The 22,682-nt window shown below is 44.1% G+C and overlaps 1 protein-coding gene across 3 annotated transcripts in view; it reads left to right on the forward strand.

Annotated features, from left to right (window-relative positions):
- Positions 1 to 18,899, forward strand: part of PLXNB3 (plexin B3) — a 171,812-nt gene extending 152,913 nt beyond the window's left edge. For 2 of the 3 annotated variants that reach the window (XM_030194078.1, XM_030194079.1), the window contains exons 32-36: positions 3,919 to 4,066; positions 10,790 to 10,854; positions 15,830 to 15,905; positions 16,128 to 16,202; positions 16,841 to 18,899. In XM_030194078.1, the coding sequence (XP_030049938.1) occupies positions 3,919 to 4,066; positions 10,790 to 10,854; positions 15,830 to 15,905; positions 16,128 to 16,202; positions 16,841 to 16,945 (469 nt within the window). In that variant the 3' untranslated portion in view covers positions 16,946 to 18,899. Of the gene's footprint in view, positions 1 to 3,918; positions 4,067 to 10,789; positions 10,855 to 15,829; positions 15,906 to 16,127; positions 16,203 to 16,840 lie in introns of those variants that run through there. The other variant, XM_030194080.1, reaches the window with a different exon arrangement.
- The last annotated feature ends 3,783 nt before the right edge of the window (positions 18,900 to 22,682 follow it).

Below are 22,682 nucleotides of genomic sequence, written 5' to 3' on the forward strand. Positions count from 1 at the left end.
TTCTCCAATTCATTTTAAATTTACTACTTTGTAGCTTCATCGCATGCCCCCTAGTCCTAGTATTTTTGGAATGCGTAAACAGACACTTCACGTCTACCCGTTCCACTCCACTCATCATTTTATAGACCTCTATCATATCTCCCCTCAGGTGTCTTTTCTCCAAGCTGAAGAGCCCCAGCCGCTTTAGCCTTTCCTCATAGGGAAGTCATCCCATCCCCTTTATCATTTTCATCGCCCTTCTCTGCACCTTTTCTAATTCCACTATATCTTTTTTGAGATGCGGCAACCAGAATTGAACATAATATTCGAAGTGCGGTCATACCATGGAGCGATACAAAGGCATTGTAACATCCTCATTTTTGTTTTCCATTCCTTTCCTAATAATACCTAACATTCTATTTGCTTTCTTAGCCGCCGCAGCACACTGAGCAGAAGGTTTCAACGTATCATCAACGATGACACCTAGATCCCTTTGTTGGTCAGTGACTCCTAACGTGGAACCTTGCATGACGTAGTTGTAATCCGGGTTCCTCTTTCCCACATGCATCACTTTGCACTTGCTCACATTAAACATCATCTGCCCAGTCTCGTAAGATCCTCTTGTAATTTTTCAAAATTCTCCTGCGATTTAACGACTTTGAATAACTTCGTGTCAGCAAATTTAATTACCTCACTAGTTACCCCCATCTCTAGGTCATATATAAATATGTTAAAAAAAACAGCGGTCCCAGCACAGACCCCTGCAGAACCCCACTAACCTCCATTGAGAATATTGACCATTTAACCCTACTCTCTGTTTTCTAACTTTTAACCAGTTCTTAATCCACAATAGGACACTACCTCCTATCCCATGACTCTCCAGTTTCCTCTGGTCTTTCATGAGATACTTTGTCAGACGCCTTCTGAAAATCCAGATACACAGTATCAACCGGCTCACCTTTATCCACATGTTTGTTCACCCCTTCAAAGAAATGTAATAGATTGGTGAGGCAAGATTTCCCTTCACTAAATCCATGTTGGCTTTGTCTCATTAATCCATACTTTTGAATATGTTCTGTAATTTTGTTCTTTATAATAGTCTCTACCATTTTGCCCAGCACCGACGTAAGACTCACCGGTCTATAATTTCCCAGATCTCTCCTGGAACCTTTTTTAAAAATCGGCGTTACGTTGGCCACCCTCCAATCTTCCAGTACCACGTGCAATTTTAAGGATAAATTACATATTACTAACAATAGTTTCGCAAGTTCATTTTTCAGTTCTATCAGTACTCTGGGATGAATACCATCCGGTCCAGGAGATTTGCTACTCTTCTATTTGCCAAATTGCCCCATTACATCCTCTAGGTCTATAGAGATTTCATTCAGTTTCTCCGACTCGTCAGCTTTGAATACCATTTCTGGCACTGGTATCTCTCCCAAATCTTCCTCAGTGAAGACCGAAGCAAATAATTTATTTATTCTCTCTGCTGTGGTTTTGTCTTCCCTGATCGCCCTTTTACTCCTCGATTATCTAGCAGTCCAACCGATTCTTTTGCCAGCTTCCTGCTTTTAATATACCTGAAAAACTTTTACTATGTGTTTTTGCCTCTAATGCAATCTTTTTTTCAAAGTCCTTCTTTGCCTTCCTTATCAGTGCTGTGCATTTGACTTGACATTCCTTATGCTGTTTCTTATTATTTTCAGTCGGTAGAGCTAAAAGAAAATCCTTCAGAAAATGGAAGAAGTTCCTTCTTCCATTTTCTGAAGGATTTTCTTTTAGCTCTAATAGCTTCCTTCACCTTAGTTTTTAACCATGCCGGCTGTCGCTTGGTCTTCCGCCCTCCTTTTTTAATACACGGAATATATTTGGCCTGGGCTTCCAGGATGGTGTTTTTGAACAGCATCCATTCCTGATGTAATTTTTGAAGTTCAAAGCCGCTTCTCTAAGTTTTTTTTTTTCACTATTCTTCTCATTTTATCAAAGTCTCCTTTTTGAAAGTTAAACGCTAACGTATTGGGAAAAAGAAGGTAAACGGGGAAGACGGTTGAGGGGGGATGCCACTCCATGGAGAATGCCGCCTGAGACCCATGCCTCAGTTGGCCTAATGGTGGGGCCACCACTGATGATCATTCGGGTGTTGAAGCTACTAGGGTTTGTCATAAATTATTCCAGATCCCAGTTCAGTCAGTCCCAATGGTTAGAGTTTGTAGGGGACCTGCTAGCCACAACTCAGGCTTGAACATTTCTCTGTTGCTGTTAATTGCTCTGCCAACGGTTTTCTCCAAATCTCATGCCCACAAAGCTGAAAACATATGGGACACTTTGGACTGCAAAAGTGCCTTGGCCTTTTATCTGGAGTGGACTAAAGCCATGGAAAATTCATACAGCTTTTTGTTTCTTTCGACTCAAACAGATTGGGGGCTGCCATTAGCAAATACACTCTTTTTCTAAATTAGATCCCAGACTGCATACTCTTTTTTGCTTATGGTCCAGGCTAGGCTGTCGCTAGAGGGTCATGTCATGGCTCATAATGTTAGAGCTATGGCTGTGTCGGTAGCCCACTTAAGACAGGCCTCCATAGAAGAGATCTGCAGGGCTGCAACATGATCTTCAGTCCACACATTCACATCTTAATACTGTTTGGAACAGAATTCCTGACATATGACAGTCAGTTGGGTCAGACAGTCCTGCAGAATCTATTTGGGATCTAGAATTCAACTCCTCCCCACTAGGCCCATTTATTTCTGTACCAGGCTGCCTAAAAAAAAAAGAAAAATATAAATGTCAAATGAATTGTACCAATTTCAGAATTCTGTTGGTCTTGCCTGTTGGGACCTTGTTGTTGTTCCCTATTTTTTTGTTTGAGGCAGTGTGATAGCTAGGGGTTCCCAGTTATAAGAGTATTCCATCCTGATTGTCCTTAGAGAAAACACTTACTAATAGCAGGTGTTCTTTGAGGACAGGAGGATGAATATTCTTACATACTTGCCCATCTTCCTTTGGAGTTGAATTCTGTAACTATATACTGCTGATCAGGTCCTGCTCGATAGTGGGAGGCAGGAAGGCACATGCATGTTTGGAGCAGCACTCTAAAAAGTTGCTGTACACAAGCTGGCAAACGTTCTGTCAGTTGACATCACCAGTTGTAAGAATATTCATCCTGCTGTCCTTGGAGAACACTTCCTACGGGTAAGTAACTTTTTCTCTTTTTTATATCAATCTCCAGGAAAAACCCCATCTCTTCTCTATTTCCAGTGGAAGGAGTTTGTATTCTTTTGGACCTTCCTTTCTCATTAGTATGGGTGGGAATTGTTTTTGTCAAAAGACCTTAGGGGTCCCACATTTAGCTGGATCCTGCATTTAGCTGGGGGAGAGGGTAGTGCTCCTAACATACACTTTTCTTAAGGTTAAAATACCTGAATGTTTTGCCCAGTTTTCTTCTCCATAAAATTAAAGCTGCCCTGTTCTTTTCGGTTCCTTCCTCCCATTCTGTCTTGTCAATTCTCCTGGAGGGGTACAGTACTTGCAGGCTGTGGTGTGTATTTGTAGCCTCCCATTAGAGGTGATGGGGATAAAATGTATTAGAATTTAAGAAAACCTAGAACAGACACAAGATATAGAGCAGTAATAAAGAAAATGGTAAGATCAGAGGTTGCAAATGTGTCATAAAGAACTGCAGAAGGGCCAGACATTGGTGGGTCTTCTGTTTATTTATTATTTATTTATTTATTGGGATTTATTAACTGCCTTTATGAAGACATTCACCCAAGGCGGTGTACAGCGGATATAGTTCTAATTTTGTTAACAGCATAACAATAGTAAAATCAAGAATAAACATAAATACAATAAATGAGGTAAACTTGAAAACAGGAGGGTTTATATGTTTAGTTATTAACTGTCATTATATTTTACTGTTCCTCTTCTTTTTGTCTTCAGCCTGCTTCTGCGGTTCTGGGTCTTGATTCTGAAGAACCCACAGCTTATATTTGATGTGCAAGTGTCTGAGAATGTGGATTCAATTCTGTCTGTCATCGCACAAACTTTCATAGACTCCTGCACTCTTGCAGAGCATAAAGTTGGACGGGTGAGTACATAGTATAAGGTAGGGGTGTCGAGACCAAAAATTTCTGTTTCGTTAGCATTTCTCTAGGTCGGTTCAGATGAGTGAGTTATGCACTCTACCATCAGATGGAGACTAAGAACACTAGCCTCAAAGTGAGCCTATAAGTACCCCATGTAGCCCAGCACCAGCCAGTATTCTCAGTCTCCAGGTTCTTGTGTAGCTCATCTGTTGTGAAGTCATAGGCGTAGACTGGGGGGGGCGAGGGGGGGCAGTGCCCCCCCAAACGACGCGAGGCGCTGCCGCGCCATTAGTTAAAAAAAAAAAAAAAAAGTAAAAAAAAAAAAAAAAAAACACATGCAGGCACGCGCTCCTCTCCGTCCGATTGGCTTCCCTGCCCTCTCTATCTGCGTCCCGCCTTCCTCTGACGTCATTTCCTTTCGGCGGGACGCAGACAGAGAGGGCAGGGAAGCCAAGCGGACGGAGAGGAGCGTCTCCGTCTACTCCTCTCTCTTTCCTCCCTCCCTCCGGCGCAGGCAGCAGTCTTTTCCAGCGTTCCTGGCAGCGGTAGCGTTGTACACGCTGCCTTTGGCTCTGCCCTGAAGCCTTCTCTTCAAGTTCCTGTTCCCGCATAGGTGGGAACAGGAACTTGAAGAGAAGGCTTCCGGGGCAGACCGAAGGCAGCGTGTATATCGCTACAGCTGCCAGGAACGCTGGAAAAGACTGCTGCCTGCGCCGGAGGGAGGGAGGGAGGAAGAGAGGGGGTAAACGGAGTCACCATCTTGGACCTCGCGCGGGGGGGAGGGGTGGGGAGCAGAGGGAAGATGGATAGTACTGGGAGGGGTGGGGAGCAGAGGGAAGGAGCAAGAGATGGATGGGACTGGGAGGGTGGGAAGCAGTGGGAAGGAGCAGGAGATGGATGGGACTGGGAGGGGTGGGAAGGAGCAAGAGATGGATGGGACTGGGAGGGGTGGGTGGGGAGCAGAGGGAAGGACCAGGAATTGGATTGGACTGGGAAAGGAGGTGAGCAGAGGGAAGGAGCAGGAGATGGATGGGACTGGGAGGGGTGGGGAGCAGCGGGAAGGAGCAAGAGATGGTTGGGACTGGGAGGGGTGGGGAGCAGAGGGAAGGAGCAAGAGATGGATGGGACTGGGAGGGTGGGAAGCAGTGGGAAGGAGCAGGAGATGGATGGGACTGGGAGGGTGGGAAGGAGCAGGAGATGGATGGGACTGGGAGGGGTGGGAAGGAGCAAGAGATGGATGGGACTGGGAGGGGTGGGTGGGGAGCAGAGGGAAGGACCAGGAAATGGATTGGACTGGGAAAGGAGGTGAGCAGAGGGAAGGAGCAGGAGATGGATGGGACTGGGAGGGGTGGGGAGCAGCGGGAAGGAGCAAGAGATGGTTGGGACTGGGAGGGGTGGGGAGCAGAGGGAAGGAGCAAGAGATGGATGGGACTGGGAGGGGTGGGGAGCAGAGGGATGGACCAGGAGATGGATGGGATTTGGAGAGGTCAGGCACAGCAGAGGGAAGGAGCAAGAGATGGATGGGACGGAGGGATGGTGAGCAGAGGGAAGGAACAGAAGATGGATGGGACTGGGAGGGGTGGGGAGCAGAGGGAAGGAGCAAGAGATGGATGGGACTGGAAGGGTGGGGAGCAGAGGGAAGCCTACTGGAAAGAAGACACTGCATAAAACAGAAGACACTGGGATCAAAGCGAATAGAAAAACTACATGATCAGACAACAAAGGTAAATGTTTATTTTATTCATAATTTATTAATTGAAATGTCAGCTTTTTGAAATGTGCATCTGTGATATTTTGCCTGTAAATTTCATTTCCTTCCTCCATATTAGCATATTCATTTGCATATGTATATATGCAAATGATATGCTAATATGCTCCGCCCATTTTTTTGCCCCCCCAAATGAAACAGTCAAACTACGCCTATGTGTGAAGTGGATTAGGTGAGTGAATTTGGGGGGGGGGGGGGGGGCTGAGAGCTTTCTGTCCTTTCCCTTTGTCTGCGCAACCTCTGCAGGACATTTTCCTGGTGTCACCTTGCTGTTACCATTGGAAAGCAGAGGCAGTTGGGGAAACACTGCAGAGGCGGCTGCTGCTGTGGGCTGTAGTGCCCGTCCCTTCAGAAGAAAGAGATAAGGCAGATATTCCATGTACTTCATTGTCCCCAAGAAGGAGGGCACTTTTTGGACTATTATGGGTTTAACAGATCTCTGACAGTCCCAAGATTTCATATGAAGACTGTTCTAGTTGTGGTGAGGTAAGTTCCTCACCTCCCTGGATTTGTTGGAAGCTTTACATCCCTATTCAGCAGCTCATCAGCAGTATCTCCACTTTGCTATTCTAGGGCAGCACTGGCAGTTTTGCACTCTTCCATTCAGTTTGGCTACGACAACCAGAACTTTTCCCAAAGTCATAGTCGTGGCGGTGGCTTTGCACAGTGAAGGTATTTTAGTTCATCCCTATTTGGACAATTGGCTCATTTAGGTGAAATCAGCGCAGGAGAGTGTGAGCACAAGGGATTATGTGGTTCAATTGTTGGTCAACCACTCCAGAAACAAGCTTGTCACTTTTCCAGGGAATCAAGTACCTGGGTGTGAGATTCGATACCAAGCAAGGTTGAGTTTTCCTGACAGAGAAGAAGGTTTTGAAGATACAGGCTGAATTTGCAGGTTGCTTTCAGGATCCAGACTTCAGGCATGGGACCATCTAAAAGTAATGGGTTCTATGGCAGCATCCTTAGAAATGGTCCTCTGGGCCAGGGTGCGCATGTGACCCATGCAGAGCTCTCTACTGTCCCGGTGGTCCCTCTGGTCTGTAGATCTTCAGGTGTGTCTCCTTGATGGGGGAGGCTCGGGAGAGCTTGGCCCGTAGTTGCAGGACTCTTATCTGTGTGTGTGGATGCCCCTGGAGATCCTGGAGTGGATAGTGGTGACCATGGACACAAGCTTTGGGGGTTGGGGTGCCCACTGCCTGGGACAGGTTGCTCAAGGACAGTGGTCCTCAGAGGAGGCTACATGGTCCATTCACAGATTAGAGACAGACCAATGTGACTGGCCCTCCAGACCTTACAACGGATCCTTCACAAGTCAGTATGGATTCTGTCTGACAGCGTCACAGTGGTGGGTTACATCAGTCTTCAGAGAGGTACAAAGTGTCCTCAGGTGGCAAGGGAGGTGACAAAGCTGCTTGCCTGGGTGGAGTTCCATTTACTGGAATTCTCGGTGGTGCACATGGCAGGGGTGGACAATATGCAAGCAGATTTTCTTGGTCGAAATCTGGTAAGTAGAGTCTGGGTCAGACAGCCTTTGAATTGATAGTGCAGTATTGGGGGTCACTGGTGATGGTTCTGATGGTGACAGCAAGCAATGTGAAGGTTCCTGGCTTTTTCAGCCATAGGAAGGATGCCCTGGCTCTGGACGGTTCTCTTGTATGTGTTTTCACTGTGGCTGCTGCTAAGCAGGATGCTTCAATGGATGGAATGTCACAGGGGGGCGGTGATTCTCATGGGACCCCATTGGCCACAACGTCTGTGGTACGAAGATCTGGTTCGTCTGGCAGTGGGGGTTCCCCTTCGGCTCCCGGTGTCATATGAACTTTTGTGCCAATGGCCAGTGCAGATGCTAGATCCCTCTCTCTATTGGCTCTTAAGAGGGTACACTCCTTAAAAAGGGGTTACTACAGCAGGGTAATTTCTAGTTTGCTTTGCTCTGAGAAATGTTCCACCTTTTTAGCCTATGTCCGAGTCTGGAGAGTTTTCGAGGCTTGGTGTTCGGATTAGCAGACAGAACCTTTGGGGGCGTTGGTCCCAGATGTCTTGGCCTTTTTGCAGGATGGTTTGGACAAGGGGTTGGTCCTATACTCGCTAAGGGTTCATGTTTCAACCTTAGCCTGTTTTCGGGGTCTGGTTCAGGGTTAACTCTTGGTCTTGCTTCCGGATGTTGTTTGCTTTCTTCAGGGTAACAAGCTTCTTGAGTCGTCCCCTGGTCCTTGTGATTTAATCCTCATCAGCACTGGTAGGTCACCCTTCAAGCCATTCTCAGCAGCATCTGTAAAGGACGTGACCATTAAGACAGTCTTTTTGGTGGCCATCTGCGTGGCTATGCAGATCTTGGAGTTTGCAGGCTCTCTCATGCAGGGAACCATTTTTGATTTTTCACAGAGATAAACTCGCGATCCGGATAGTTCCTTCGTTCATACCTAATGGTGTCCCCTTTCCATGTGAACCAGGAGGTTGTCTTGCCAATACTAGTGGATGCACAGCAGAAGTGTCTTGGATGGTTTGCAGGGTTCTTCGTGAGTAGTTTCAGCAGACAGAAGAATTCTGTAGGTTAGAGAGGTTATTTTGATTCTTTTTGGTGGTCAACAGAATGGCAAAGCAGCTTACAAAGTTTCTGTGGTTGAAGGAAACCATTGCCTCAGCCTATCTGCTTAAAGGGTGTCTGGCCCCAGAGGTGCTTAAGGTGCATTCTACTCGGGGCAGGCTGCCTCATGGGTGGAATGCAGTCTGTTACCATTGTTGGACATCTGTCGAGTAACCACTTGGGCCTGTTTGCATTCTTTTGCAGAGTATTATCACCTAGACATCCAGGCACAGCCAGATGCTGGTTTTGGCTGATGTGTTCTGTCCACGGGTTTTGGAGTCCCTACTTCATGAAGGTTCTAGTACTTTCCGCTTGTCTGAACTAGTCTGGAGAAAAGCTGAGGGAGGAGAAATCAGTTTTTACATGATAATTTTCTTTCCTTTTAGTTTCTCCAGACCAGCTCAGAGCCCACCCAGGTTTCTTGGTTACCATTGTGCGGGAGTTTCTGGCCTTTCGCTATTTGGAGGGTGTAGGCTGAGAAGTAGCAAAATTTAAAAAAAAAAAAAAAAGGAGCAAAGCGAGTATAGGGCAGTCTCTGTAGTTGCTTAGTTGGTTGCTGAGGTTCTTTTCCCTCTGTTTTATGTTCCAGGCAACTGTTGTCCCTTTATAGGCATTGTTGCAACAGAACTAAAAGGTGGTTGGGTTTTTTTTTTTTGTAGTTTTCTTTTTGGAAGACTCAAGGGAATTTTTTTAATTGTTTGTTTCATCTAGCTTTATGGCAATACTGGCTGGTGCTGGGCTACACAGAGCACTTGCAGGCTCACTTTAAGGCTAATGCTCTGTCTCCATCTGCTGATAGGAATGCATAACCCACTTGTCTGAACTGGTCTGGAGAAACTAAAGGAATGAACTATTTTCTCCTTAGTTTCCCATGTCATTCATGGGTTTAAAAAACATGTTGTTTTGGGGGTGATGTCATACTGTGCCCTCTTGCTGATGTAGGAAAAATTCCAAAATTTCAGCTTTTTTCGTGCCATTTCAGTTTAAAAAGTACTTGGGAATCCATACAGAGTTTCTTAAATGTAGATAAAGGGGCATTGAATCTGAGATTACTTTTTTGCTTAAATTTCCTCATAAATGTTTCATAAGATTTCAAGGGAAAGATAATGTGTTTTTTGATCTGTCACATTTGAAAAAATGTATTTGTACATATGAAGGACAGCAGAGCAGGAGGACGATACTGTATCCAGGTAGCTGATGATTTAGTAGAGGCTTTTGATTTATTTGCGGGTTATATTTTGTTTGATTGCTTTTCTCGTCTTGATTTATTTTCTTTTGTGATTCCCTCTCCCCATATTTCTTCATTTAAAATAGTAGTTCAGGGATCTTATCTTCAGGGTTTTTTCTTTGGTATGTAATGATTGTTGTGATTATTTATTGCTGATATGCGATATATAAGAATTCAAAAATATTGGAAGGTGAAACACTAGTATATTAATAAAATTAAGAAGAATGTTTACCACAAGCCAATTGGACCATGGATATGTTCCTTTCAATGAAATATACATTTTAATAAAGCAAGCATCAATCGCCCAGGGTAAGATTTCATATTATCAAACACCCTCATCGGGCATCTCATCATAGGCTTACCACCAAACCTAGAAAAAACAGCAGTGAAAAAAAACTAAAAAAAAAAAAAAAAAAAATGAAGAAAACCACTGCTTTAAAAAAAAAAAAGGGGGGGGGGTTGGAGGCACTATATTTACAAAAATTACAATTTTTGTAATTCCTATTTGGAACAAGGACATGTTGGATTTGTAATTTTTGTAAATATAGTGCCTCTAGATTTTCTTTTTTTTTTTTTCAGAAGCAGCAGCAGTGGTTTTCCCCAATTTTTTTTTTTTTTTTTTTTTTTTTTTTTTTAATTTTTTCACTGCTGTTTTTTTCTAGGTTTGGTGGTAAGTCTGTGATGAGATGCCTGATGAGGGGTGTTTAATAATATGTAATCTCACCCTGGGAAATTAAGGCTTGCTTTATTTAAATTTATATTTCATTGAAAGGAACATAACCACGGTCCAATTGGCTTGTGATATTCTTCTTAATTTCATGTGATTAATAACTATAACATTTTTAAAAACTACAAGGGGAAAGTAATTGATGGTTGTTGCAAATGAATGCAAAATCCTAGTGCATGGTGTACCAACAGGGACAGAGTAAGTACCAAGGAGCCTACAACATCCTTTTTTTTTTTTTTTTAAACCTAACCAATGCATGTATCTGTTCCATGTTGGAAGGGAATTGCAAATTGACATCACATGTGCAAGCATCAATCTGATGCCTAAGAGCAATGCCACTTTTATAACAGCTTTCCCAAGATGATGATTCCTGGTCTTATTCTCTTTTTTTTTTTTTTTACCATCCCTACAGGATTCTCCGGTGAACAAGCTCTTATATGCCCGAGAAATCCCACGTTATAAGCAGCTGGTAGAGAAGTAAGTATTGATACCTCCCTAGTTTGGGATTAGTTAATTTTTTGTTTTTCGATAAAATGAACTATTAATAAGAAATATAAACTTTACAAGCTGATCATTATAGTATAATAGTATAGTTAACACAAGAGAAGTTCAAATACTTAGAAATCATTAATGTAGCATCATTAAAAAACAATCAATACATAATTTGTTACATCTCTGAGATGACATATAGAATTTTGTATATTTAAAATTGAACAAGGAAGCTATTCAAGATGGTGGCCTCTTGAGGAGCTGCATGAGAAGCTGTTGGCCTGCTCTACCCTAACGGTGAAGAGGAACTCTAAAATTTGGGCATTCCCTGCGGAGCCTGCATCAAGAGTACCACATTACCTGGTCTGAAGGATGTGTTCATACAGCGTGATGCAGGAGCACCGGAGGCTTTGGCTGGAGAAGGCCCTGAGATGGAGGGGAGTCCTGCCTCCCTCGAAGTTGCCAGTTTATCCCTGGAGCAGAGGAATCCATCAATCCAGCCACTTTCTCCAGTGCTCACGAGTGGGAGTGCCAAGGTATGGGGTGGAGACGGTGTGTGGCAGGGCCATGTGGAAACAGAAGAACCCGCGGTGCCTGTAGCGCAGGGACCAACAAAGAGTGGATCAGTGAGCTGCTTGGCTAGAAGAGTTTTGTTTGCAGAAGCCTCAGGTACTCAATCTCCTTTGGAGGTGTTAGGACTGCTTTCCCCGTTGCAAAGACCAAAGGTCTTTAATTTAGAACCTATTTGGAAGGCCATTTTAGCTCTCCAGCTTTCTTTGGGGACTCAGTTACAAACTTTGGCTACGCGCAGTTCTTCAGTAATTTCAGAGTCACAAGCTTGGAAATGTAGCGTTGCAACTTTGGAGTCTGACTGAAACAATTAAAACTAAGTTACAAGCTCGGGAAGTTAAAGATGAAAATTGGGTTAAATACGGTGTGTACATATGCAGGAAAGTGGAGAACTTGGAAAATGCGGTTAGATGCCAATACTTAAGAATGATTAATTTTCCTAAAAAAGAGTTATTAGTTTTCAATATCAGCTGTTGAATGTTTAAGAAATATCTATTTGAATTATTAAAGGTTCCAGAATCCTCCTATCCCCCAATCTCAGGGGTTCTTTTTCCCGCAGCCAATAAATCCCCCCCCCCCCCCTCCAAAATGGCCACGCAGTGAGATAACTTGTCGCGTGGCCATGCGGCAGGCAGCCCTTACCGCCACCCACTGAGGTGGCGATAAGGGCTCCAGTGCTAACCAGGCAGTAACTGGGCAGCATGTGATGATGCCCGATTACTGCCATGCTAGCCATTTCCCGGAATTTTCTTTTCCCCTGGAAATGGGGCACGCTTGGGGCAGGACTACTGCCAGTGGCTGCGTTGGACTGGTGGTAGTCCCGAAAGAGCAAGTGGTAAGCCCGTGTTGGGCTTACTTCCGCTGTGTAAAAGGGCTTCTCAAAGATTTATTTACCTCCCTTCTAGTAAAAGGAAGAGTTCTAACCAGCAAGGTTTGTCTGTTGACAGTTTAGATTTAACAAATTTCCTCAAGCGGTTGGATACTGAGGTTCTGGTCCCGGTTACCTTACTGGTCCAATTGGCATTAGACTCCGACAGGGAATGGCTCATGAAGCTTTTTTTAAATATAAGGATATTTTGTTTATGAATTGCAAAGTTCGGATGTTCCTGAATATGTCAAGAGGTACCCAGAAGAAAAGGAGACAGTTTTTGTTGCTATGGCCTCAGCTGGGTGCGACTTTTGTCCTATGTTTTATCTTTGTAAATGTGTGGTAACATTACAGGGAATAATATGTGGGGGGTTTTTTTAATGACTCCCTGCAACTTTCTATCTTTTTGACTGGCAAAGGGGTGACTGCCACCAGCACTCCTCAAGGACCAACCTCTTAGACTCCTTTTGAAGAAATGCCTAGGGTCACTTACAGGATCCATCTTTAGTTTCCTGTGTTACCCTTTTCTTTATTTATCTTGGTCTAATTCTTTTTCTCTCCCCCCCCCCCCCCCCCCAAAAAAAATAAAATAAAATAAACCCACTGTGGTTGACTAAATGCTATCCACGTTTCATTTTGTTCATTTTTCTTTATTTTGTAATTCAATTTCTATATTTATTTATTTGTTGCATTTGTATCCCACATTTTCCCACCTATTTGCAGGCTCAGTGTGGCTTACATTATGCCGTAGTGGCGATCGCCATTATCGGAATGAGAAATACAGAGTGGTATTGCATTAAAGTTCGTAAGTGACAGAGTACTTTAAGCAGTCAGGTATAGAGAGTTCATTTCCGGAATGACAAATATAGTAGTATTGCGTTAAAGTTCAATGGTGACAGAGTAAATTAAGCAATCAAGTATCGAGGGTTCAGTTTTGTCCAGTTATAAGTACATAAGTACATAAGTACATAAGTAGTGCCATACTGGGAAAGACCAAAGGTCCATCTAGCCCAGCATCCTGTCACCGACAGTGGCCAATCCAGGTCAAGGGCACCTGGCACGCTCCCCAAACGTAAAAACATTCCAGACAAGTTATACCTAAAAATGAGGAATTTTTCCAGTCCATTTAATAGCGGTCTATGGACTTGTCCTTTAGGAATCTATCTAACCCCTTTTTAAACTCCGTCAAGCTAACCGCCCGTACCACGTTCTCCGGCAATGAATTCCAGAGTCTAATTACACGTTGGGTGAAGAAAAATTTTCTCCGATTCGTTTTAAATTTACCACACTGTAGCTTCAACTCATGCCCTCTAGTCCTAGTATTTTTGGATAGCGTGAACAGTCGCTTCACATCCACCCGATCCATTCCACTCATTATTTTATACACTTCTATCATATCTCCCCTCAGCCGTCTCTTCTCCAAGCTGAAAGGCCCTAGCCTTCTCAGCCTCTCTTCATAGGAAAGTCGTCCCATCCCCACTATCATTTTCGTCGCCCTTCGCTGTACCTTTTCCAATTCTACTATATCTTTTTTGAGATACGGAGACCAGTACTGAACACAATACTCCAGGTGCGGTCGCACCATGGAGCGATACAACGGCATTATAACATCCGCACACCTGGACTCCATACCCTTCTTAATAACACCCAACATTCTATTCGCTTTCCTAGCCGCAGCAGCACACTGAGCAGAAGGTTTCAGCGTATCATCGACGACGACACCCAGATCCCTTTCTTGATCCGTAACTCCTAACGCGGAACCTTGCAAGACGTAGCTATAATTCGGGTTCCTCTTACCCACATGCATCACTTTGCACTTGTCAACATTGAACTTCATCTGCCACTTGCACGCCCATTCTCCCAGTCTCGCAAGGTCCTGGTATAAGTTTCGTTATCTGGAATTTAGGATAGATCATTGTGGTATGCCTTTTTGAACAGGTTGGGTTTTAGCGATCAGACTGTTATGACTGTTGGAAGGGGTTGGGGGAACGGGCAGGGTATAGGGAATCCTTGTGGGGCCCTTATCCAGGTATGGGCAGCTCCTTGAAGTCACCTAGGTGTGCCAAAATTCAGTGGCAGTATCCAAATAACTAAGCAGACATAGTTAAAACCACATTTTTTTATTATTGATATATGATTGTATTATTATTTCTGTGTGGTTTAGCTTACTCTTTGTTATGATGTATTGCCATAATATAGTTGAAAATTGATAAATAAAGAGTTAAAAATTTTTGAACAAATAGGGAATGCTTGCAGAGGACATGCTTTTGGGGATACTAGTCAACATAGATTTATAGAAGCATATAGTTAGCATACAGTAGAAACCCATTATATGCAGACATCTCATATGCATATTCATTGTGATGATCTGACTGGTAAGATGTGCTTTCAGAAGTGGATTGAGCAGCCAAGTGAAGTGAGCTCCCCACCTGGTATTGGAGGCATCTGTTAGAACAAAATGATAATCCAGTGGAGCAAATGGAACATCTGCATTCAGGTTGGATACAAATGTCCACCAGTACACATGGTTTGAAGCTGAATCGAGAAATGAAGAAAAAAGGAAAGAGGTTGGGAATGTTTGTTCCATTAGAACCTGAGAGCCCACTGAGGCCTCTCATTTTCAGTCATGCATAGGAACGACATGGACAGTGGTGGCTATATGTCCCAGCATTTAAAAGTAGGCCCAAACCGTGATCATAGTGGAAGCCTGAATGTTGCTGGTTTGTAAGATCAGTGATTGCAACCTGTGTGTTGATAGAAAACCTTTGGGTTTTTCTACGTCAAAAACTATTTCTATAAATGACATTGTTTGTGGGATGCAAGGTTGATTTCTAGAAGTTGAAGCCTAAACTCTGGAGGGGGAGCAGTCCTTCTGTGGCCAAATCAAACGATTTGATGGTATGAAAAGGGGCAAAGCACCAGGAAAAAGAGGAGGGAAAAACCCGACTTGAGATAAGGTCTAAGCACGGTGAAAGAAAGAGAGAGCTTTTTTTAAAAAAGAGGAATAAAATAATTAAGAAGATACAGGGAAGGAATAAAATGAAGAAAACCCCAAGAGAGGTATATAAAAAACAAAAAGAAAGTACAAAAAAAGACCCAAGGCTGAACCAGCTGTCAGGAGTGGGAAAAAATTAATCCACTCCTCACCACGTTAAAAAGAGAACTGCTGGTCCCATGTCCTCATGGAGAGTGGGAAGGCACTCAACGCATGCTCAGTGGAGCACATTGCACGCTCAAAGACCTGTTTAAAGCTTGCTACAAGCTCTGGACCGGCAGTGCACACCCGCGTTACTCACATGTGAGAATTATAGGTCTGCTTGTCCTTGGACAATTAACTTTATGGGCTATTTTGGTATGCACAATCTTGGAATGGGCCAGCTGCAACCTGATTGGCTTGGATTAGTTTCTCTAGAGTATCCTAGTGTGTGTTTTGTGAGCTAAGTTGAAGCTTTTCTCCCTTTCCTCACTCAGATGCCTAGTTTCATCCATGGATGCTTGTATTTTTCCTGTTTTTTTTCTTTTCAGGTATTACATGGATATCCAGCAGACCACCCCTGCCAGTTACCAGGAGATGAATTCTTCTCTGACAGAGCTCTCAGGGGTAAGGATTTAGTGAGAGGAAGAAAAGGCTTTTGGTATAGTGTTGAAAAAAAATGAGTCTTATTATTCTCCTAGTAAAGGTACCTTGTTTGTTAAGAGGCATCTGATATCACAGTGATTTTTTGGAAGCCTTAGAAATTAGTTATGTTTACTTTCGGGGACAGGGTGCTGTATGGTTATAGACTAACAGGGTTAATATTTTCTTTTTTCTGGATTATGATAGAATCATGTCACGGATTTGAACTGCTTGGTGGCACTGCAAGAACTTTATAATTATATCAATAAATACTATGATCAGGTAAGTGAAGAGAAGCCACGTATTGAAACCATTTAGGAACACACAGCAAAACCTCCCACCTGAATGCTACAATCATAGGAATACCTTGATATATTGGCTATTGACACTAATGGCCCTCTGTATTGGGCAGAGCCACTGTAGGCTAAGTAAGCACCCTGTGTGAAAACCAAAATTAGTGCCACCCTCTTTCCTTTAGGTGGTGGAAATTCCACTATGGCGTCACCTCCTTTGGTAATGGCAGTGGCTCCCCTTGCTGTCTTCTTCCACCCAGCATCCCCCTTCTCTCTTTCCCCTTGTCCAAATGACATGGAAGGACAGACCAGCATTCCCTCGTGCCTGGTGTCTGCTTCTCATGTAGCTCTATAGTTTTCATACCCCAAAGGTGACATTGAAACTAAGGTTTCAAATTCTGATGTGTCAAGCTTCTTTTTTTTTTTTTAACCACAAGGGACTGAAGGGAAGGGTTTCATTATTTTCATGATGAACATTGGCTTTAATATTTGGATTGGAGGGGAGGGGAAGCTCACAGCTTTTGCACTGCCAGCGTTTCTTAGCAGAAAATGGTGACAGGAGCATTGTCTTCATAGGAATCCTGTGTAGTTGTCAGGGAACTATAAAATGCTTGCTTCTCTCTGTAGATAATCATTGCACTGGAGGAGGACTCCATGGGGCAGAAACTGCAGCTAGCCTATCGCCTTCAGCAAATTGCATCTGTAGTGGAAAACAAAGTGACAGACTTGTGATGGACTGGTGTTGATTGACTTGTATGGTCTGGATAAAAGAAGCAGAAAGAATCTTCTGTAATAAAGGCATGGAGAGCCAAGGAGTTGTAGGAGGAATCTGATCAACTGGATCAGATCTGAAAGGTCCTTGTAAGGATGAACTGGATGCAACACTGCAACTTTGAAAAGGGCACAACAAATACTAACACTTTTATACTTTATTAACCAGCAAGAAAAAAAAAAGCACAAGTTTGGCATTGGAGCATCCCGGTTCTTCATGTCTTCTGCAGTGATTCCTATTGCCCATTTCCAGAGGGGCTTGCCCTGGAGGGTGGTACTTGCTAAGGGATTTTTTTTTTTTTAATGTGGCAGAGTGGCTGATTCACTAGGGTTTGCTCTTGCACTGTGGATGACCTTAGTACAGAATTCTGAGGCCTGGTGTGATGGATGCTAGTGAATCAATTTGATTGAGAGTGTCTTAGAATGAGATTATAGAGTTAAAACAAAAAATGATTGTTGCCAGATCCTTCCTTTCCCTTCCCCACACATGACCTCCATGGATAGGTAGGAGTTGGCATCTTAGAAAAAAGAAGTGCCTATACGTTCCTTTCATTATTTTTTTTAATAAAACCAAAATGTTCTTCATATAATATGTAATAGTAATTTTGTACTGCTGAAGACACTGGAACACAGGTTGTTGTTTTTTTTTTTTTTTTTTTTTTATTAATGTGAAATTTTCACTTTGCCTAGATCATACACACTTTTTTAAAGGGGATATATGTTACAAAACTTATCTGGCTTCCCCCTGTTTCCTATTGCCCTTTTGGTGCTGTGTAGAGCAAAAATAAGTAAAATGAACATGCATATAGACCTTGAATTTTACCCTCTGACTTTTCCTATCGAAGAAGTGGATTTTTACATAATGTAATGGGTTAGTACAGGGGTATTTCCTCTCCTTCCACCCAGTTCAGTCACAGTTGCTCTCTAGTAGCTGCCTCCCTATGGGAGGGAGATATAATTTACCTAAAGACTCAGGTCACTAGCGTGTTTTAAAATTGTAGTTATTTGCCAATTCTCCAATATTTGAATAGGCAAGAACAACTTTAAACAAATAATCCTGCACCCTCTTACTCAAGGAATCTGAAGCTATGGCCTTTCTGTCTCAATGCTGAATGGGGGAAGAGAAAAACCCCCTCCCTCCCCCTCAAAGTGTGGTGAGAGGCAAGACCATACTGAGCCAGAACTGCGCCCTGGGCAACATGCCCTCTGGTACCTCTGCCCCATCCACTATGCTGTGGCCAAGAAGAAAACACAATGGACAAGGAGAAATGTTGGTGCCCCTTCCTCCCTTGTGCCCTATGTGGCTGTACCACTCGCACAGCCATTGACATGGCCCTGGGGAATGTCTGTTTAGAAACATTAGATTTTGTCAATTTGTTCAGGGGCCAGAAGGCTATGAGCATTTCTCTGGTTCATCCAGTGTGAGCTGTTATCTTCTACCATAACAGGTATGGCAAATGACAGCTTATTGTAGTGCAAAATGTTTTTGTAAGAGATTTGCTTTGCAGCACCTATTAATATATAGAAAAATGTTTCCAAATCTTCATTTTCTTGGTGCTCTGTAACTTAGTTCTCGATTTCAAAAATAATTCTAGGTGTTATCTCCACTTTTTGCATTGGAAGTATTTCTCTGTATGACATAAGATGTCATGAAATCAACCCTTTCTCCTGCAACTTTGCTATGTGTTCTGAACCAGAATTGGCCCCTCGCTTAGGAGTTTTAACAATTCAGAAGGTGAGGGAAACCTGCCTTCTTGGATGTGACATGATTTTTCTGTATATAGATAAGCTCTAACTATGGCTTTTCATTGTTCTTACTGGAAATTGTTGTACAGCTTTTGCTAACTTATGAGCAGCCGATGTACATAAAGGATGTATTTATTTTATCTGACTGAAAATAAAAGTTTGAACTTTTTAGAAACAGCTCTGGACTGTTTGTAGTGACAATGAAGAGATGATCACTTATCAATAAAAAGAGTTTAAAAAGGCCTGCTTTCAAAGATGCTTATCAGGCAGGACCCATCCCAAAGGTATCTACTACTCTAAGGTGCTGATGATCAAAAGTAAACGTGGGTGCTAGAGGCCATTAGCGCAGTACTAGTGCCCACATTTACCAGTGCAGAATGATTAGAGGGATGTAGCGCAGCAAACATCAAGTGTGCCAGACCTTAGCAAAGATAGCATGCAAATGTAGACAAGCTCATTTAAATGAGGTCATTTTGTATTCCTCCCAAATGATCAGAAAAGAGCGCCCGAAACAAAGGTGCCTTACCACTAAAAAAATAACGCCGGGTCCAAGCAGGAGTTAGTGTTGCATGAGAATCATGGGAAATCCTCTTTTCCTTCTCTCATGATTCTTTCTGCAAAGTCCACCAGTTTATGATTGCTTTTGAAAGCAGATAGAAGCCCGTGCAAGCCCTTGAGTGCTAGTTGTGAGAAACAGCAGACCCGAACGTGAAGCACACGTTGGCGTTGTCATGCATCTAAATTTAAAGTGGTTATACTTAAAAACAAAGCACATTGGCATCTGTTACTTGCATCCATACAAAAAAAATTTTAAACGCTTTTAGGCTGCAGAAAACAGATGCCAATGTGTGCTTCACGTTCAGGTTTTACCAGGTGCATGCGCACAAGAGCTGAGCTTACTCTGAACTCTTCTGCGCGTGCACCAAGCACAATCCTCTCACCAAACTCCCTAATGCTCAAAGCTATGAGTCTGCCTATATTTGCATCTCATTAACTTTGAGCATTAGGGCGTTGTTCTTCTGTGCTGTTCCAGCAGTATTTTTATGGCGCTATTCAGAATAGCACCGGGAGTTTTGATCATCGGCCTGTAAGTGAGCCATCAGCTATACATCCCTATCCTAACCATATAGTAACATAGTAATGACGGCAGATAAAGACCTGAATGGTCCATCCAGTCTGCCCAACAAGATAAACTCATTTTATATGGTATGTGATACTTTATATGTATTCCCGAGTTTGATTTGTCCCTGCCTTTCTCAGGGCACAGACTGTAAAAGTCTGCCCAGCACTGTTCCTGTACTAAACGTTCTGAAGCTAAGGTCGAAGCCCCTTAAAATTTACACTCCAGCCCATCCATATCCAGCCACAATCAGGGCGCAGACGTAGAAGTCCGCCCAGCACTGATTTTACTCTCCAACTAGTAAAAAAGGCCCGTTTCTGACACAAATGAAACAGGCGCTAGCAAGGTTTTCCTCGGAGTGTGTATATTTGAGAGAGAGTGTGTGTGACAGATGGAGTGTGTGTGTCATAGAGAGAATGAGAGAGAGACAGAGACAGCGTGTGTATTTGTGTGTGAGAGACAGAGTGTCTGTGTGTGTGTGATAGGGAGTGTGTCAGAGAGTATGTGAGAGACAGTGAGTGAGTGTGAGCCCCACCCCCTCCCCTCTCGCAGGGCCCCCTTCCCCACCTCCCCTGCCCCGCCTCCAGCCATCCATGTCCAGCGACCCTCCTCTCTCCCTGCAGCTACCCATGTCCAGCGACCCTCCCCTCCCGGCACATCACCCAATCCCCCCCCGGCGCATCAAACCCCATCACCACCCGCAGATGCCAGTAGTAACGCTGTCCGGCCGCTGCTGCCTCTCCTGTTGAGCAGCAGCGGCCGCTACAAAAAGAAAAGAAACGATAAATGTTTTTAAACCCAGCCCAAATCAATCGCAAATGCCCGAGTCTTACAACGCAGTCTCTGCAGCTGCTCCTCCTCTCGCCTGTCACGTCATTGCGCTCCTCTGGGGTCTTACTCCAGGGGCAGTGATGTGGAGGCAAGAGGAGGAGCAGCTGCAGAGACAGCGTTGTAAGACTCGGGCATTTGCGATTGATTTGGGCTGGGTTTAAAAACATTTATCGTTTCTTTTCTTTTTGTAGCGGCCGCTGCTGCTCAACAGGAGAGGCAGCAGCGGCCGGACAGCGTTACTACTGGCATCTGCGGGTGGCGATGGGGTTTGATGCGCCGGGGGGTGGGTGTTGATGTGCTTCGTTTGGGGGGAAGGGGTGTTTGATGAGCTGAAGGGGGGGTTCTGTGGTGCCGCGCTTGTAGTTTTTTGATGCGCTGCTCCCTGCCACTTGCTCCGAAGTGGCAGGGAGCGGCGCACTGACAGCTGTTTCCCTACTCCTCCCCCTGCCTGGGAATCAGCTGTTAGTGACGTCATCCTGGCTACGGAGCCTAGCTCAGCAACTCCAGGAGCCACAGACACAGACAGTCCCAGATTAGAACGTTGATGGTGAGAATTATTATATAGGATTACTGGTGTCACTACCCAATCTCCACTAAGATTCCGTAGATCCATTTCTTCTAAACAGGATTCCTTTGTGTTTATCCCACGCATGCTTGAATTCCATTACCGTTTTCATCTCCACCACCTCCCACAGGAGGGCATTCCATGTATCTACCACCCTTTCCGTGAAAAAATACTTCCTGACATTACTCCTGAGTCTGCCCCCCTTCAACCTCAATTCATGTCCTCTAGTTCTACCACCTTCCCATCTCTGGAAAAGGTTAATTTGCGGATTAATACCTTTCAAATATTTGAACGTCTGTATCGGGTGTAGCCACACCGGCGGGAGTGAGGTCCAGAGCCCAAGGTGAGGGGGCACATTTTAGACCCCCCCCCTGGGTGCGCCGCCGCCCCCCCCCCAACTTTGACCCCCCCCCCCCCCCCCCGCCGTCGCCTACCTTTGCTGGCCAACCCCCACCAGCCGAGGTCCTCTTCTTCCTTTGTTCTGAGTCTGACGTCCTGCACATTGTACGTTCAGGACGTCAGACTCACAGAAACAGAACGAAGCCTTGCGATCTGCAGGGCTTCGTTCTGTTTCTGTGAGTCTGACATCCTGCATGTTGTACGTGCAGGATGTCAGACTCAGAAACAGAACCAAGGAAGAAGAGGACCTTGGCTGGTGGGGTTTGGGGTCCCCTGCCAGCAAAGGTAGCAGACAGCGGGTTGGTGGCGGGAGGGGGGTTGAGAGGGTCGTCGGCAAGGGCCAAGCCCCCGTGGCCCCACGTAGCTACGCCCGTGGTCTGTATCATTTCACCCGTTTCTCCTTTCCTCCAAGGTATACATGTTCAAGTCGGCAAGTCTCTCGTACAGTTTGCAACACAAATCCCATATCGTTTTTGTAGCTTTTCTTTGCACCGCTTCCAGTCTTTTTACATCTTTAGCAAGATACGGCCTCCAAAACTGAACACAATACTCCAAGTAGGACCTCACCAACAACTTGTAGAGGGGCATCAACACCTCATTTCTTCTGCTGGTTATACCCCTCTCTATGCAGCCTAGCATCCTTCTGGCCACGGCCGTCGCCTTGTCACATTGTTTCTTCACCTTCAGATCCTCAGACACCAACACCCCAAGGTCTCTCTCCTGAGACGAGCTTACTAATCTCTCCCCTCTTATCTGGTATCTCTCTCTTGGGATTCTGCACCCCAAATGTATCACTCTGAACTTCTTGGTATTAAATTTTAACTATATCTCACTAGTCACAACTATGTGCTATTACAACATTTTTGTTAATTAATTTTCTTATCATAACATACATTAAAATGTATCCAACTACTTACATATCATTACTCAAACATACTCCACTCTCATCACTCACACATCAATATTCAACCTTACAAAAATGTAACATCAAATGTAATCGACAAATGCTATAACATCATTTCCATATCATCAAGCTG

The sequence above is a fragment of the Microcaecilia unicolor genome, chromosome 2, assembly GCF_901765095.1.
Source record: "Microcaecilia unicolor chromosome 2, aMicUni1.1, whole genome shotgun sequence".
Lineage (NCBI taxonomy): Eukaryota > Metazoa > Chordata > Amphibia > Gymnophiona > Siphonopidae > Microcaecilia > Microcaecilia unicolor.